The 19,598-nt window shown below is 37.1% G+C and overlaps 1 protein-coding gene across 1 annotated transcript; it reads right to left on the bottom strand.

Moving 5' to 3' along the window:
* Positions 1-4,113: 4,113 nt before the first annotated feature.
* On the bottom strand, positions 4,114-7,029 carry LOC132050167 (zinc transporter 8-like). The gene is made up of 3 exons (XM_059441262.1): positions 6,358-7,029; positions 5,095-5,244; positions 4,114-4,478 (listed from the first exon to the last, which is right to left on the bottom strand). Exons 1-3 carry the CDS (start codon positions 6,952-6,954, stop codon positions 4,173-4,175), a joined length of 1,053 nt encoding a protein of 350 aa, XP_059297245.1. The 5' UTR covers positions 6,955-7,029; the 3' UTR covers positions 4,114-4,172.
* Positions 7,030-19,598: the final 12,569 nt, after the last annotated feature.

The raw sequence follows: 19,598 nt of genomic DNA, 5'->3' as shown, positions 1-19,598 counted from the left end.
CCTGAAATTCGGCTAAGTCTGAGACAGTTTTCAGTTATGTCCAGTTTTCAGGCATTTGCATTGGGAATTTGGGAAAACTCAAAACATGAAAGTTATTTATTTATGAAATACCATTCCAACCATATAAATTAAGGCTCAAACCAAGCTACATGCCAGGAGTTATGACCGTTTTACTGAGCGAATATCTATTATCAGAAACACGTGTTGGGCGCGCGGCGCAGGCCCATCGCGCAAAATACAGCTGCAGACAAGATTATGTTCAGGCGTTGGAGCCATGTCTCAAGGCCAACACAGATCCCATGATCAGGCGTTGCACCCGCGATGCGGGCTCAACGCGGAGCGGGTTATTTTTTTTGGTTCTGAATTTTCTTTAAGTCCTACTTCATTTTGTTATTTCCCACTTCGTTCTAAATCAATATTTCTGAGGAAAAGAACCCTAGAAAAGTCTTTTCTAACCCTAAGATGAGTTCCCACTCAATATTGATCATTCCCACACCATATTCATCCCTTCTTCATAGCAAATCATCTCTCTAAAACCTTAAGTTCTTGAAATCTTAAGGAAAAGAAGATAGAGGCGTCTGAATTTTATCTAAGAGGTAATGTTTCTGAATTTTCTAAGTATTAATAAAGTTTGGGTTAGAGTAGAAAGTTCTTCAAGTTTGGAATCCGTTAGAGATTCATGAAAGGGTTCAAGAACCCGTTTATAGGCTTAGAAAAGCCCTAGTTTTAGAATAAGGGTAGAAATCCCTAGAATTCATTAAAGTTCTAAACTTTCTCATCTCAAACCATTGTAGTGTGATTGTAGAACCTTGAGAATTACGTTTGAGCGGGATTTGAGGTATGTCTATATTTCAAAAATCGTCTCTTCAAGTATGTCTATTTTTGAAGTACGTTTATATTGTGAAAGTATGATTTGTATTTGAGAATCCTTCCTTGGTTTTTTGTATAAGCTAAAAACCTAGTTTGGTGGTTGTTCTTTGTTGAACTAGTTTTCGAACTAAAGGATGACAATTGATCAAGGTCATGCACGTGTAGGGTCAAGCCCGCATCGAACCTTAAATGAATAAAACTCTTCCAATGAAAAAGTTTTGCCTGTTATGGGATGATTGAATTTTATTTCTAAAAGAATGAAGTTTCAAATGTGTTATGAAATTGAATAGATGATTTGAACATGATTTCTAAACGGAATGTGACATGAAATACCTCTATTGTGAGAAGATGGTGTGAGAAGTGAATTCGGCTATAAGCCATGATTGATGATTCGGTTATATGACATGATTGTAATTGTTTGTGTTTGAGCCTGTATGGGCAAGCTGTGCTAGTCCAGAGGACGATTAGCCGTTATGGATCCTAACATATCGATACAATTATTGCTGTGTCAATCCAGAGGCCGATTGACCTCCGAGGCGTGTAGCCTGGTGCATCTATTGCTTTGCTAGTCCAGAGGACGATTAGCCTTTGTGGTTTCCTAGCCCGGAGCATCGATTGATTGATTTGCCTGTGTGTGGCTTGTTTCGTATCTTTGTTGCCTGCGAGTGGCTTGTGGAAACCTTGAGTTCGTAAATGAAACACACAATGACGTGAACGGTAACATTAGTGGAACTTGATATATTCCTGTATGTTGACTCTTATTGGTGATTTCCCTAGTTTACTGGATTACTTATTCTCTGGAGTTCGAACTGTTTCTTTTGATATCGTTTTATTTATTTTACTACCTTACTTTGGTTTTATTAACTATTGCCCCTTAGACATTCACTGAGTACCCAGTACTCAGGCATACCATTGTTGTTTTTGATGGTGTGTCAGGTAACGTAGAAGAGCAGGTTTGTGATACGCCTACGACTTAGGAGAACTTGCTGCTTTCGAGACCATTCGGTGAGCCCCCATGATTTTTCGTGGGGCACCATTCTATCTTTACTTTTGGTATTTTAGTTTCCGGGCTGCGTCCCGATGAGTTAGACATTTATTCGTTATCTTATAAGCTCCATAGATAGTTGTCAGATTATGGGTAGTGTGTTGGAGTCTCGTATGACTCGTTGAGGCATTTTTCCACGTTATTAACTGAGTGTTTGATTTGACTTCTGCTGAATCATCTCTAAGAATGGTTATGCTTTCATTCAATTATAAATGACTTGTTTCATATTTGTTAAGATAGTTGTTTAACAGAAAAGATTAGGTGTTCGTTGATTACAATAAGTTGCTTCTGGTGTTGTTCATAGCATCGGATGCCGATTACGTCCAGGGTCGGATTTGGGGCGTGACAATTTCTCTTCAGTAATTTATTTCTTTATGTGGAATAGCTGGGAATCTTATTATCTTTTATGACATATAAGATTTAAAACATTTCTTTGTGATGTTTTTGGATTAAGAAACTATTAAATGTTTGTTTTCAAATTATGTTTTCAATTTGAGATTATAAGTTTATCATTTGACTTCATTAGACTTCTTTCAACGATTTCATAGAGATAAATGTTGTGTAGTTCATGTCAAAGGTAGAACGAACGAGTTGGTTCGCTTGATATTAGATATTGTATCAAGTGTTAGTCGTGATTCGTTCAGAAAATGAATTGTGACAACTACATATAAAGAAAAGTAGGTTGCATGAGTTGGCTTTACTACAAAGCGTGCAAGTACATTAGTTCAAAATAGAATATAAAAAAGTACCGATTTTGTTGAATTTTGAGATTTTCCCCTTCTTATGTTGATTAAAAAAGTTTTGGACCTGACATAATTTTTTTTATGAGCCCATTCATGTCGTCTAATACACTTTAAAAGACCTATTACATATCTTGTTTCAAATTTGGAGAGTTCAGAGGGAGAGACAACAACTTGCGGTTAAGAGAGAGAAAAACGTTGTTTCTTTGATGTAGAAACTTTTCAATGCGACCAACCACTTTAAAATTGCATTTCTGGATTCGTTCATCGTTTTATCAGGCTAGTGTTTTTAATATCCATCTTTTTCTTTGATTTGAACGGTGGAGGTCGCGTTTGAGGTCTATCATTGGATTTCGAGCGATGAACAACTATTCTGTATCTAAATGATTTGTCTCAATTCTCTCTTTAATTGTTATTCTATTTCCTATTGTTGCTCCTTAGTCTTTGCATTGATATTTTGCCCTTTTTAATTTGTAACTCTTTTGTTGATGATACAGTGGAGTTTTTGTGGATCCGAGGTCTTGTTATTTTACTCTTAGTATTAAAGAGGTTTTCCAAGTAAAAATTTAGTATTTCTTGTGCATTTGATTGTTTTGTCTTGCCTATATTTATTGCTGGTGTGTATAATAGATGTTGCTCGTTCAATTTGTACTTAGTGTTTGAAGTATCCTTTAATTAATTCAAACAATTGAGAAAGAAATTAAATTGGGTATCTGTTAGTATGTTTGTCATGGATTCATAGTGTTTGTTCTTCCCAACAGATTCCTCTTACGTATTAAATCTAGGTTCTTTTGATTTATTATTTCTAGGTGTCGATTTGCATTTTGTGTAGTAAACTCATCCACTTTCTTGTTTTGACTATCATTGTCAGCCCTTTTTCGTCACTGAGATTTCTTGAATATCCTAATAATAAATTAGGTGATGTGACAACATAAGAAAGAGAAAATATCATACTCCCTCTGTTTTAATTTATATGAATCCATTTAACTGAATACGATATTTAAAAAAGAGTGAAGATTTTTGAAACTTATGATTCAAAATAAGTCTTGAATATTTGTGTGGTTGTAAATCATTTCATAAAGTAAATTTATTTCCAAATTAGGAAAGAGGTTATTTATTTTAACACGGATTAAAAAAGAAATAGATTCATATAAATTGAATCAGATGGAGTATTTTTTTTCAACTTTCGTCGAGATTTTCAGTCTTGTCATTTCATTAAGTACTTTATTTTCATTTTCTCAGTCAATTATTTATCAACTTTACTAAAATTACAATTTGCTCACCCTCGAACATTCACCAAAAAAGAACAAAAATCAAAGAATTGCACATTGTCTAAAGAGCAGACAAGATCTTGCAAAATTTTAACTGCTCTATGTAATTCTAACATTCTTTGAAGGAAAAATAAAAAGAAGCTAAAATTAAAGAACCGAAAAAACAAAAAACTACGCTAAAAAAGAATTAAAAACAAAAAAACAAAATCTTGTTTATTTTCTAAATTCTAACTATATTAATCTTTTTTAGGCCCACTTAGCCAAAAGTGACATACAACCAGCACCAAGAAGAAGAAAAATATTAGCTCCAATAAGAAGTTTTGGACTATCTTGCATTCTACTACTCATAAAATCAGCTGCTAGGAGATCAACTAAAGCCATATAAATCAAAATTCCAGCAGCAGTAGAGTTGAAAATGCCCTCAACTATAAGTGCAGTTGGACTGGTCTCACTATACACAGTTGATATGCCAAATCCAATTGCAATTCCAATTGGTGTAGTGAGGGAGAAGAAAATTGCCATGATTGCAGTTTTTTTTACCTTGAATCTTGCCTGTTGATTCAATCAAATATTTAAAAGTTAGAGAAAATTGCAATATGGACTATTAGTGTACATATATAAATTTGCCATTTATTCATAAAGGGTTCATTTTCAAGAGTACTACAAGTGGATGAAAAACTTATCCTTCAAAGAAATCACTTTAAATGTCTGATTCTGATCGATAACAATTTATACTTTTTCTAGTCCAAACATCTCTTGTTTTAAGTAGTACACAACATCAAAATCATAAAACAAAGTGTGTTTGCGTGACGCTTTCAAAATTTATTCATTTAGAAAAGTGTTTTTTTTGTCAAAAGTGTAAATGTTTTTTTTTTTTAAAAGTACTTTTGTTGAGTAGCAATTTGGATATGACTAATCAAATTGAAAGACATTTTTGTAATATTAGAACAATAATTTTGTTCTTTGTTAGGGTGCTAAAACTGTTTGTGGGAAAAAATTACTTTCTCCAGCTTCTGAAAATCAGTAAGAATAACTCAAAAACACTTATTTTTTACTTAAAAACTAAAATAAACACCTCTAGCTTTCTAAAATAAGTATATTTTTAATTAACAAAAACTTTTAACTTCTCAAAAGCTTAGCTAAACATGCTATTAAGATATAAATATACCTCAGATATGCAGCCACCTAAACCCATGCCTTCAAAGAGTTGATGGAAAGTTAATGCTGCTACAAGGGGCTTAATTGTCTTGGGAGATTCTGAGGCACCCAAAGATACACCAATTATTACTGAATGGACTAAAATTCCCAATTCCAATACCTGTTTCACATAAAAAAAGAGCAACCACATCTCAGTTTCAACTACCAATATCACTAAACAAAATTCCAAAAGCAAAAATTAATTAAAATCACTTTCTTTATTATTGATGAGAATCAAGTTTAGAGCAACTTGGAAGATCCTCTGCCAGTTGCCACTTGAATTAAATATTCGTTTTTAGACCTTTTTATCGGATGTCATTTTATCTCCACTTTCAATTTGTGTACCCACACCACGTGTCCAATGGAATAAATGCATATAAGAAAATCTGCATTTTAGTCCCTTGATATGGACAAATTCTGATATTAATCTCTTTGATATCTAAGTAAACATATTTAATTTGGATTTAAATTTGAATGTGCACTTTTAATTTCTTTGCTCGTAAATATTAAATTTTTTATCGAAGTTACTTACCATTATATAATTTGGTTTTGCTAATTGAAGGTTAAATATGTTTACATCATACTCCATCCATTTCAAAATAAGTGAATTTTGGGGTGTGAGATACCCATTAAAAATCTAATTAATAGCATTAATTAAAAGGTCTTTTGACTAATTAACTTATATCTTTCCCCAAACTTTTTTTAAAGGTTCAAATAATGAGTGTTGGATTTGGAAAAATTATTAGAAAGAAGGATAACTTTAAAAATATTTAATTAACAACCTCTTGAACTTCGAAAAAATTGACTTATTTTGAACCAAAGAAAATGTCTCAATAATTCACTTATTTTGAAGGGAGAGATAAATCACAAGGACCAAATAAGAATTTACCAATAAATTATCAGAGACCAAAAATACAATTATTCCTACTTTTGTAGGACCGTTTCACATACTATCCAATACTGCTTATTTTCACTTAAAATAAAGTATTTTTTAATCTCAAAATAAAGAAAAAAAATATTTTTTAAAAACTTATGCTTCATCAGCAGCTTATGCTTCATCAGCAGAACTTTTCCCCTATACTTGTTGTTAGCAAATTTTTGTTAATTGTGAGCAAATTTTTGTTAATTGTGGAAAAATATCGCCGTCAATTTAATAAAACAAATTGAATTGACTCTAACAGCATTCAACTAATGACTCACAAAAATTGAAAAAAAAAAGGGCATAAGACCATACCTGTGAAATAACACGGCGACGAGATAAATCCAATGTGTCAGAACCCTCAGATGACAACAAAACAGAACCATGAGCATGTCCATGAGTTGAATGTGTATGCACATCAACATGTCCATGTCCTCCTTTCTCTTCATCACTATTAATAGGTTTTTGTTTCGTCGTTAGATGAGCTTTTCTATAAAAACTCGTCGCTAATAAATCAACCATCATCGTCCCTATAGCTGAAATCATCGCCATAAGTCCAGCAAAAGGGAAATCACCCCATGGTTTTTCTGGTAAACACGGACTCGACAAGCTATCGAATGCATCTGGTAATATGTGTACAAATCCCGTCGCTAATATGACACCAGCTGCGAATGCTTTTATTAGGAAAAACACGTTATTTTCGGGGTGGAAAGCAGGGATTATTTTGCCCAGAATAGGGATAGATACTCCGATTCCTCCTGCTAGCAAGATCGAAGCAACTGCTACCACTTTGTACTTTAACGCTTCTGTTTTGTTCCGGTCGTTAGCATCTTCATCACACGTACATTCTGAAGAAACCAGGATGGGGAGGAGAAACAGAAAGAGAAGCTTAAAAGCAACCACTTTATTCATTGTATGTGTGTGTGGGCACAAAGAGGTAGAGAGAGATGTTTATGTTTCTGTTTTTGTGGGGCTTTAGAAAAAGATTTGTAAGGGTTGTATATATAATGAAAAAAAAAAAAGTGGTGGACCAGGAGACTAATGCTGAAAATAAGGGGAAAAAACCTAACTGAAGAAAAAAATGAGAAAACATGGCGACATTCGAAACCATGCAAAGGTGTAAGTCTAAGGTAAAGGAGGAGGGTAATGGACAATTGTCAATGTAATCTGGGAAAATGACGACACAATGAGTTAAACATAAGTAAATTATGAGGTGTGGGGTCTAACAACCGTAAAAGTTTCCTTGTGATTTGATTATCTATATTTAGGAGACTATAATTAATTTGTTGACTATTTGGTACTATTAAATTCTTTTACATCCCTCCATGTATAATAAGGATCGAGAGGGATTATGTTAGATTTTATTTTTCATAATATGATTATATGAAAAAGGAAATTAAGTTTTACTTTATTATAACGCCTGAAAAGATCCATAATGTGATGCCTCCCTCCGGATAAAAAAAAAAAAAAAGTCCACTTAATTAGCCATTTGCACACCCCCTTAAGAAAATACTAACTCCTATATAAAAATAAATAATTTGACTAAACTACCTCTAATTAAATAGGCATTGGGATTTAATTCTTTCTTGATTTGCTAAGTGAACTCTTTTTTTTTATCCAAGAAAAAAAGGCTAAGTGGATTCTTTTTTTTATCCAGATGGAGTATTAGTTACTAAACGAAATAATCCAAAGTTTTCAATAAATGCACTTCGCCCTTTTAACCTTTTGGGTTTAGGACAATAGGACTAGAAATTTACAGAAAGTAAAATATGATTCTCAATTATTATCGAATTATATAGGCTTGTCTCAACAGATGAAATATAGGCCCAAATAATTATTAGCTTCCTTAATTTAAAAAAATTCTTTAATTCTTTTTTTTTTTTTTTTTTTTTTTTTTTTTGTATGGCAACAATCTCTTCAAAATTTTATGAGATAATGAACCCTTTGATATAATAATTTGAAGGAGGTTTTCAAAATCTTAAAATATTCTAGATTTATGAGTTTCACAGAAACAATGTTTTAAAGTTTAAGCATAGTACAGTCAAACCTCTCTATAATGGCAGCGTTTGTCCGAAAATTTCATGGCTGCTATAGTGAGGTATTGTTATGTATGTATACTGACATTTGATGTTTAAATCTCATTTAGCTGTTACAAAAATACGCAAACAGTTATTTTTCTATATTTTTTATGTTATAAATGAAAACAATATACTTGTTAATTTTAAAATCTCAATTGATTTTCATACCTCATTAATTAAAAATTGAAAAGATTAATAAATTTTTAATAAATTCATAACTAGTTGTACCCAACCGATAAAGAATTAAAATTAAGGAACATATGCATTGAAAATCGATTGAGAATTTAAATAATTCAAATTTGATATAAGAATTCTACAATTGTAGGTTGTTTCGTAAATTCCAGTCTCTTAGTGATAAATGCTTGAATTGATGAAGAATTTTGTCCAAACTTTTAGCAAAAGGTAATTTAATAGCTTTCACGTGAAGGTTGTCTAAGAGTTTAACAGTTGATTCTTCTATCTCACCCCAAAATATTATTATTTGAGTATGACTAGAGAGGTAATTTTACAAAGAGTGTACCGCTATATTGAATGTCACTGCTGTTATAGAGAAGTAAAATATAACATAAAAAATCGGTTTCGGAGAAAATCAAACCGTTATAGTGAAATGTTGCTATAACGAATGGCAATTACAGATAGGTTTGACTATAATGCTTTTTAGTTTTCACTTTTCAAAGTAATTATTGATGAAATTTTCAGGTAATTAGACATGCTATGTATAAGAACGAAAGTAAATAAAGGTACCTATCCTCCTTCTTTTTTTTTTTTTGCGCGGATTTCCCTTCATATGGACGGGTCTTTATTTTTTTACCCCTACTTCTCATTTAATGAAAATTTGTGTGCCAAAGTATCTTTATCCGCTGGTTTGCGAAATCAGAGATTCTGGGTTCGAATCCCGGCAGAGTAACAAAAAATAATTTCGCAAGGTAAGGCTACACAGAAACTATTCCTATTCGGGCAAAGTTACATAGAAACTATGCCTTGTCCGGCATAGTTCTGTAGAAATTAAGTTATCCTACAGAACTATGCTGGACAAGGCATAATTTTTATGTAACTTTATCCGAAGGGGAATAGTTTCTGTGAAATATTGCCTTGCGAAATTAAGTCATAGATCTAAATTTCTTTTTTTATTTTTTCAATATCGGGGTATATTAGGCCACTTTTTTATTACTTAAAGTGTCAAAGGGCAAAAATTAAAGACCATCGATTTGATGGGTAAAAATTAAAGACCACCCCAAGATAGGGGCAATCGTGTGAATTGCCCCCTATTGATACGCTCAAATTGCACCTTTAAAATAGGCGTAAGCGGTCGTTGTCAAATATAGAACCCAATAAGGTTGGGGTCGAATCCCCCAAAGAATACAATGAAGAAATAAACTCGTTAAGTGTAACGCTTAACTAATAGTCAATATTTCTAGGGACAGGAATGTACAAAGAGTTTGGTTTTAATATTTGTCATGATCATTGGTGAGAGAATGTTTGGTTTTTAATTCACAATTACTAAAGGCACTAAGGTTGTGGTTCCAATGGAAAGTAATGCAACTGGGTATTAATCCAACTCTTTTATATGTGTAGATGTAATTATTACGGGATACAAAAGTTTATCAAAAGTTTCTCAACCAAATTGATAAAGATCATTACTAAGCTTTCTCAAGCCTTAGAATGTAGAAAATATAAACACCCATTTTATCTCAAGTAATTCTCCTATCTCTTGCTCAAGTTATTAGATGAGGTTTATAAGCCTCAAATCCTTGCTATTTACTCTTTTCCTAACTTCCCCCTTCTTTCTCAAGCAAAGGAGAAGTGAATAGGCACAAATAATGTTGTACACCATTAAATGGCATTAAAGAATGAAGAGTAAATAGAAAAACATCAATACACAAAAATGGAAGTTAAATGCAAAAACCCAATTACATAATTAACACATTTGGTCCCACAATCTTAGCTAAATGATTTAGCTACTCATATTCATTAAATAAAAAGTGGAAGCAAAGAGAATATTTATGGAAGCTTACAATAACGTTAAAGAAGAAGATGACAAAAGGTGAAGAATCTTCTCTAAAAGCTTCCCCAACAATAGTATTCAATGCTCCTCTTTAAAGCTAAAAGACAATAAGAACTGAAAAGTAAGGAATATTCAATAATGTACACAGAGCACTAGGTATAAGTATTTATAGAAGAAGAAAAAAAGTCAAATTTCGGACGAATTCACGACTTGCAAACCAAATTTGCGGTCACAAATTGAGTTTGCGACCGCAGGACGCTCAACAAATCTTCTTGGTCCTTCTGAAGATGCGGCCACAACTTTAATTTGCGATGCTGCATTTGCTTCGCAAGTCCAGGCATATAGCTTGGCTTACTAAGAGGTCGGGCCTCCAAGATGCGACCGCAATGCCGCATTCTCATCACAAGTCGATGCTCTTTTCTCAGCTCACTGTAACTTCTCTGGGCAAAAGATGCGGCCGTAAACTCAATTTGCGGTGCCGCATATTTGCCGCAACTTTATGCTCTTTTGCTCTTTTTTGTTACATCTTGTCCCTGTTTTGTCCTTGACTCACAAAACCTAAAAACACATGAAAACACGAACAAACACTTGAAAAACCTACTCAAAAAGTATAAGTAGTGGATGTAAAAAGCCCTAAAATCCATGACTTATCAACACCCCCAACTTAACCTTTTGCTTGTCCTCAAGCGAACGACTCGATACTCATGACTCACAACTTGCCAACTGGCCTACATGGGATGCACATGACTATCGGTTGGTATCAATAATTAGAAAACACACATAATCCTTCTACTATATCCGCCCCTTCCTGTTATTTCAAAAATGCACTAACAATGACCTTATGACACTCCAAAGCTTCACATGGTTTCTCGAGATTACTCAATTCGCATTCACATTCTACTGAATCGCTTGCATGGTTTCATTGCTCATCTATTATTACAATACATGTGCCCTCACAAGAAAGAAAGTCCCTTTCACACAAATATCAATCAATATAGAGGGACAAAAGGAGAACACTCTCACTCAAAAAGAATCTCACGTGTCACAAGTATCAAACCATATGCTTGCCCTTACTTTCTTTCCATACTAATTCCAAAAACAATCGATTGAAGATCACAAAGGTCTTTTCGGGTTGTAATGATGGCTTTGGATTGGGTAGGATACAAATTTGGGTACAAAAGTGACTATCCTTTCCTTGAGCACTACATTTGACTTGGTTGAGGCCTTTTCTTTGATTCACCACGATTTCATTTTCTTTCCACCTTTTTTTCTCATTAGTCACATCTTTCTATTGCCTTCTTATTAACCGCCCCTTTTTCACATATTAGAATACTTTCTAGCAAACACAACAATAAACAAAACTTCTTTCTTTTTCTTTTATTTTCTTTCGTGCAGGGGCAACCTCTTCATTTCTAACAACCGCCATTCTACTTTCTATTTTTCGTCAACCTTACTCTCATGGCCTCTCACCCCCAACTTAGGCTAAAAGCCTATGTTGGGATTTTAGAGTTCAAGGAAAGATGGGTTCAAAAGAGATACATGAAGTGGTACAGCTTGTGACATGGCAACAAGAAAAAAGCCAAAGGCTAAAAAGGGTTGACTAGTGATACATATATGTACAAGGTGTTTCATATGGAAATTCAAAGATTGCCTAAGATCCTTTCTTCAACCGATCATTCAAGTTTAGCTTAGAAAGACAAACCGGGCAAGTTCTAGTTGACACAAGCAATCACACAAGTCAGTACAAAACGTCACCACTCCTGGCACATGCATTGTTCAGAATGAGTCAATATCTATCAAAACTAGATCAATTAATGGTTTACTCAATTGAATAGTCAAGAGTAACAAAGTGAAGCCTAAGTTGTCATGGTCCTCATTTCTCACTAAAGTTTAAATTTTTTGAGGGGTACGCCATATTATGTAACATTCTAACTGTATTGATACCAAACAAGTCATGCTCACGTCCCGACCCTACAAGGCTTAGTTCCCTTAAGAAAGTGCCCAAATATCTATCATTGGGACAAGCCGACTCAAAACTTTCGAAAAATACTGGGTTCAAAAGACCATTAGCATCCTTAGGAAAAGAGCCACGGCAAAGAAAAGCCAAGGATATAACTAATACCACAAAATAACACAAATAACATACGGGCAACAACACAACAACAACTATGCAATAATGAAAATACTACAAAGTTTAAAACAACAATCAAAAGTACTATCCGTCAAAAGTACATCATATCAAAAAGACTCAAAAACTCCATCAAACGACACTAGGAGTACCACCCCCTACTAAAAACATTGCATTGTCCCCAATGCAATAAACAAGTAGCACTCAAAAGGAAGTAAGCACTCCCTGTAACAGCTCATGTGGCCTCTCGAACTGCCTCAGTGCTGTGCTCAGCGGTGGGCTCAGTAGCAGCAATGGTGGATGATGTGGGCTCAGATGGTGCTGAAGTGTTGCCAGCAGGTGAAAGGCTGGAGGTGGCACTAGTACTCTTCCCCGCGGGGGGCATCATATCCATAAGGGAGTGCTCTCGTGCTATCTGCATATCGCGCTCAAGCTCAGCATCTGTACGAACGACACGGTGGCCATGTTGGCAGCCGGCTGCTAATGCACGCTGGGCCGCTCCTCTGAGGCATCCGGAAGTGTCTCAATATCATCCAGCTCCTCATACTCATCATCACCCAAATCTAATGGATCATCTCTGGAAGGGGAGTGATGCGAAGAACTCTCGGCAGCCTCTGACTCATGCTGAGCCCCCTCAATATCCATACCAACACCTGTACCCATAGCCTCAAATAGTGGGGTTCGGGAAGCTATGAAATCTGCGCGCGGTGAGCAAGGCGGTCTTCACCGCCTCACACTCTCTCGTCTCACGACCTCTATCTTCTACCCTCTTCTCGCATTAACCACACGCTCTTCCCACTATCTGTTGGACTCCTCCACCGTCTTTTTAATCATGTCAGGAAGAGTGCGGATGAAGCGGGTCACTTTGGAATCCACAGCCCCCACAGTCCGGGACATGTTTCAAAAATCATCAACAGAGGGAGGGCGCGTGCTTCGAGGTGGGGCCCCTCTAGCAGGAGGGTCACTAGTGGTGGACCCCGCAGCTGTGCTAGTGGAGGTACCAGCCGAAGCAGGACCCGAAGGTGTCGGAATGGCCAAAGTGGCAGGCCTAGCAAGGTCCTCTAATCCGGCTGTGAGGTGAATGGTCTGAGCCTGGGTCTTCTTTCTCCTCCTCTTGGTGTTATCATCATCTTCTGTCAGGAGAATATCTACGACCCCAACTGCTGCACATTCTCGGTCCACCCTTTTAAACACAAACACCTTGTGCCTTCTTCATAAAGCAGTGATCAAGCATGGGAAAGGGATAGACCGAGATGTTTGCCAAGCTCTGTCGATAATGTGGGGGTACATAATGCGACCCACATTAATGTGTACCCCTGTCATGATGCACGCGATGAGAATGGCCTTGCGAATCCCCACTAGGGTCTCATTATGTGATGGCCAGAACCGAGAGCTGATGAAGGATAACCAAAATTTTGCTTCAATGTTTAGGGTCACCTTTTCAATAACCGTCCTAAGCTTTATCCACGGAGGAGTAGTGCCCGGAGCCACTATGATTTCTGCCAACCAGCCTCGTTTGGTTTCAGCCACATCTGATTGAATCATTTCTTCATATTCATTGTGAGTGGTGCCTTTATTGTCAAAGTATTCTAAATTGATCCCCTCATGGAACAAGGGCACAACCTCTCCTCTCACAGTGCAGCCCACTACGACCTTCTTTTTCTTGCCCATGTTTACACCTAAGCTGGCGTAGAATTCTTTGACAATTTGGGGGATAAACTTCCCGGGCTCTTTGGTGAACATTATCCAGTTTCGCTGGTGCGCAATTGCTCCATAATCTTCGGAAACGACTCTTTTAACCCCGAAAGTCTGATGCGTTTCTCAATGTTGAAGGAGCGTTTAATGTCATAACGCTCCTTCACCCCTTCAATAGCCCATCTGAGACCCTCTTCCCTTTTTATCTGGGCCTCGAATCTCTGGCGGATCACATCATCAGTAGTGGCCGGAGTGCCCTGGGCTGTAGGAGCTGGCTGAGGTGTGGAGGGTGTGGTAGATGGCCCCGCACCCAGAGCAGGCCGCTTCTTTTTCTTCCCAGTCAGGCTTGCTGGGTTCTTTTGTGCCAAATTCTTGCGACCAGTCATCCTGTACAGTCAACAAACATTAGGTCCTAAGAAAAACAAAAGGGAAAATCTTTTTGATATTTTTATGGTTTTAAGAAAGCAGTAAACTAGCAATGATGCAGAGAGAACAGAAAAAAAATTCAAGGGAAGAAGAGCTATGATGCGACCGCATTTTGAGTTTGCGATGCAGTTGCGGCCGCAAACTCAAGATGCGGAGCCGTCTTGCTCGCAACTTGATGAATTTTTGCGAGGGCGCTGCCAGAACAGCCAAGGATGCGATGGATATGCGACCCTGCAAACTAAGTTTTAGGTCGCAAATCCATCGTCGTCCCCAAGGTTTAGGCCCACGCTATGTTTTGCAAGTTTTAAGCATTTTGAGGCTAATATCCCCCATCCCCCAATCACAATAAGCAATACCAACAATGATAAACTACCAACAAGCAATCCCTACCCCTAATCTAACAATTCCCACACATGAAAATTCACATCCCACAAAACTAATTTTAATCGATTTAAACGAGTGGGAATAGTAGTTCACGCATCACACTAATGTTATAAGGCACTGTTATAGGCTAATACCATGCTTAGATTGCAAGATTTGAAAGAGTTAGTGTCAAAAGCCATTTAACATACCTTATAGATCAATAGTAGAGATGGGCAAGTGGGAAATTATTGATTACGGCCAATAGACGCACCACACACAAGATAGAGAGGGGATTGGGTCGGTTTTGAGGGGTGTACGCTTGAAATTGCGATTAGGGGAGACAAAAGGACACGGGCGTATCGTTGGAAAAGAATGAAGAAAAAAAACGTTTCAAACAACCTTTTATACTTTTGGAGTTTGTAGGGAGAATGCGGTTGCATATCAAGTTTGCGACCTTGCATTCCCACCGCAAACTCCACTTACCTGGTGTGGCACTAGCTGATTGGGTTGAGCAAAGTTGCGGCCGCAAACTCAATTTGCGGTGCCGCAAATGGCTTGCAAACTTCCTTTTTTATTTGGCCACTGCCATTTTGTAGGGTGAAGTTTGCGGCCGCAAAAGTTCATCGCATCACGAGTTGCGATACCGCATCAAAGCCGCATATTCACCCCTGCCTTTAATTTTCTCATATTCTCTTCCAATTCTCCCCATGAGTTACCCTGCATCCTTGCATCCTACACACTTAAGCAAACATTAAACAAAAGACTTGGGTTGTCTCCCAAGAAGCGATTGAGTTAATGTCGCGGCACGACTGTTTTACCCTATTTATGGTTCATTGAGGTAGGTGACCTTCATTGTCTTTGCTTCATTGGGTAAGCCAAAGTAATGCTTAACCCTTTGCCCATTCACCTTGAAATACTCTCCATCCGGACCAATAAGTTCAATTGCTACATGTGGGAACACTTGTGTCACTTCAAAGGGCCCGGACCACTTGGACTTCAATTTATCTGGAAACAACCGGAGCCTTGAATTGAGCAACAAAACCCAATCTCCAGGGCTAAACTCTCTTTGCAAGATCTTTTGTCGTGGAAGTGCTTCATACGGGCCTTATAGATGGAGGAGCTCACATAGGCTCTAAATCGGAATTCATCCAGCTCATTTATTTGATCCATCCTTAGTTTCGAAGCTTAAGCCCCATTCAAGGTTCAACTTTTTCAAAGCCCATAACACTTTCTGTTCAAGTTCCACCGGAAGGTGAAAAGCTTTACCAAACACCAATTGATGAGGAGACATGTCAATTGGTGTCTCGTATGCCGTCCGGTAAGCCCGTAGAGCATCATCCAACTTCCTTGACCAATCGGTCCTGTTGATATTGACAGTTTTGGAAAGGATGCTCTTAATCTCCCGATTCGACACTGTCACGCCCCAAACTTGGTAAGGCGTGATTGGCACCCGGCACCTTACTAGGGCTGAGCAAACTAAACTGTAACTTGCGTCTTCTATGTCTCGAATGGCATAATAAGGCCAAGGAGGCTAACTATGAATATAATATCATGCATATGTATATGTACAATGGGCCCACGATGCCGACATAACCACTAACAAGACATAACTAAGCTGTATACAAGAAACTGTCTGCAAAGCCTCTATGAACATGACTGAAGTAAGGGCCCCCGACATACCCGTAACACACACAAAATACATATACGAACCCAGACTCGGCAATGCTCCAGAAAGAAGTGGAGCCCACCAATCAAGACTAGTACCTGGAGGTAGCCTACTATAGACGGTCCTCGTCTCGTCTGTCTACACCTGCGGGTATGAACGCAGCGTCCACAAACAAAAGGACGTCCGTATGAATAGTGTACCAAGTATGTAAGGCGAAAATGTAACGTAATAAACATATGCTGCAATTAAGAAGGATAAGAATCAACCTGGCACTTCTGACTTACCAATGAGAATCTAATATGCATCTCTCTATACTCTCATATATTTAACTACATCTATGTACAATACTGTGTCTCTAACTTACTTATAGTCCTGGTGCTAACTGCCTAACTGATCAGTGGTAACTGCCCGACCGGCCATAGCACGGTGGTAACCGCCCAACTAGCCGTAGCATGGTGGTAAATACATATCTGCCCAACTGGCTGTAGCACGGTGGTGACTGTCCAACCAGCCATAGCATGGTGGTAAATACATATCTGTCCAATCGGCCGTAGCTCAGTGGTAATACATAGCTGCCCAACTGATCGTAGACCAGTGGTAAATATAATCAACATCATGACCCGGCCTCCACGAGTAATCTCTGTGCACTTCTCATGATCACATAAGACTTATAAGCACAGTTCTGGGCTGTTAGAACTTCTTCTTGCTTAACTAAACATTAATCAAATCCTGAGATACACCATAAGCTTCTCTACTCATGTCCTACAAAACATTGCTTAAGTATACATTCCTAAACTCAACGGAGTGACGTAAGGTCGGTAAACCACCGATTTCCATTATGGAGCTAACATCATTGGCATATCTCACCTTGAAGGAACAATAATCATAAGGTGAGATCAACAACAATGAATAAAATCAAGAAAATCATGAAATAAGCTCAATAATCTTATAAGGGCATCAAATCCATACATAAAGTGAGATCAACAACAATGAATAAAATCAAGAAATTAATGAAATAAACTCAATAATCTCATAATAGCATCAAGACTGTAAACTTTGGAATCTCTAGAAATGGTATCATCATCATCATCATTATCATCATAGGAAACATCTATCTTTAACAATATAAGGACTTTGAGAATCATGAACTTCTAGCTTTTTGGGAATAAGGATATTATGGAAAACATGTATGGGTTCATAAGAAAAGAATCATGCCTTTAGAAAGAAAGAGTTTAGCCTTAACATACCTTTTTGGTCTCCTACTACTTAACGCTTATCCTTCCAAGCTCGTAAATCTAGATTTAAGAGAATTCATACTACTGTTAAGCTTATCGTCATATGCTTATCTTAAGTCTTCAAATTAAACCCCTCTAGAATCTGTCAAAATTCGGGCAGTATCTCCACTGTTTAAATCCCTAGCCCGAAATCACAATACCAACAACCAACACAACAACAACAACACTAACACCAGCAACATCATAATCCATACAAAAATATTCCATAAAACATCGTACACGATGTTTATCAATATACAATTACAATATACACTTTCTTTCTTCTCAATCAAGCAGCATAACCTCATCAACACACCAACAACATTAGATACCATCCATATACTTGGAAATTATCCCAACAACATAGCCACAACATGCTCAAAACAGTCCATAAACTCAACAACTACAACACAACACTTTATGACCTTTCCTCCATAACTATTTTCACTTTTAAGACTTGCTAAACATTCAAATCAACTTAACATAAGAGATAGGATAAATAACATACCTTATATTTAAAGAACTTTAGCCACACCAACTTTCTTCAAGACCAAAATCCCCACAACATCAAGTAGAAACAAAAATAATCATTTTTCATGAACTAGTTTGGTATAATCTTGTTGAATTCTTGATTTAAGGGGTTATAAGTGTTTAAGGGAAGTGTATGGATGTGTCTAGAACTCCCAAGAAGTGTAAATGATGAAAAAAGTGAAATAATAGGGTATTTATACCCCTTGAGAGTAGGTTCCACCGACTTTCCAAGTGGGGCCCACTGGGAGCCATTTGGTAGCTTGGAGGCTCATCTTGAAATGCCCATAACTTCCTACTCCGATGTTGTTTTGATGAATAGTTTATTGCGTTGGAAACTAGACTTCCTGAACTTCAATTTAGGCTTTTGTTTCACTTCAAACTCTTGATATACTTGGAGATATACCCCTCTAAAGTTGACCCAAAATTTATGTCCAAATTTCTGCCAACTTTTTCCAAATTTTCGACAAACTTATTTTTTTCGATTTGCTTGATCCCGAAAACTTTAGATACTTGCTTAACACTTGTTAAGAACATTCCTTAACCTTATAAGGGTTCCATGACCTCTCCCAGCTTACGTTAGTTTACTTACAACGCAAACGACGCAATTTTTTTTTTTTCGAAGTGTAACAGACACTTCCACTTGACCACTCGTTTGGGGACAACAAGGGGTGGCAACTCTATGCTTGACTCCATACTTCTCAAGAAGTGCCTTGAATAATCGGTTGTAAAAATGACTACCCCCATCACTAATAATAGCCTTTGGAGTCCCAAACCTTGTGAAGATGTGCTTCTTCAAGAACGCGGTGACATTCTTTCCTTCATTGTTAGGAAGCGCTACGGCCTTCGCCCATTTAGACACATAGTCCACCACTACAAGGATATACTTGTTATTATAGGAACTCACAAAAGGACCTATGAAATCGATCCCCCAAACATCAAACAACTCCACTTCAAGAATCTGCGTTATTGGGAGTTCATGCCTTCTTGAGATACTACCATGGCGTTGACATTGATCACAAGCTATCACAAAGTCATGAGCATCTTAGTGGATAGTAGGCCAATAAAAACCACTTTGAAGAACCTTGGCTGCCGTTCTTGAACTACTATGGTGTCCACCAACCGGAGATGAGTGACACGCTTCAATGATGGGTATCATTTCTACTTCGGGTATGCGCCTCCTTATGAAGTTATCGGCGCAAACCCGGAATAGATATGGCTCATCCCAATAGAACTTCTGGACGTCACTCAAGAACTTTTTCTTTTGGTGAAAGTTCAAATCCTCCGGCATGACGTCACTAGCATGATAGTTTGAAAAGTCGACATACCATGGAATCATATCATATGACCTCGCCATCACTTGCTCATCCGGGAATGATTCATTTATTTCAAG

Source organism: Lycium ferocissimum, chromosome 3, assembly GCF_029784015.1.
Source record: "Lycium ferocissimum isolate CSIRO_LF1 chromosome 3, AGI_CSIRO_Lferr_CH_V1, whole genome shotgun sequence".
Lineage (NCBI taxonomy): Eukaryota > Viridiplantae > Streptophyta > Magnoliopsida > Solanales > Solanaceae > Lycium > Lycium ferocissimum.
This window is presented reverse-complemented; position numbering and strand designations above follow the sequence as displayed.

Excerpts from the sequence above, each read along its gene's own strand:
- LOC132050167 (XM_059441262.1), bottom strand. The coding sequence starts at position 6,954 with ATGAATAAAGTGGTTGCTTTTAAGCTTCTCTTTCTGTTTCTCCTCCCC. Across the intron at positions 5,245-6,357 it reads GTCGCCGTGTTATTTCACAG|GTATTGGAATTGGGAATTTT; the intron begins GTATGGTCTTAT and ends TATGTGAAACAG. Across the intron at positions 4,479-5,094 it reads TAGGTGGCTGCATATCTGAG|GCAAGATTCAAGGTAAAAAA; the intron begins GTATATTTATAT and ends TTGAATCAACAG.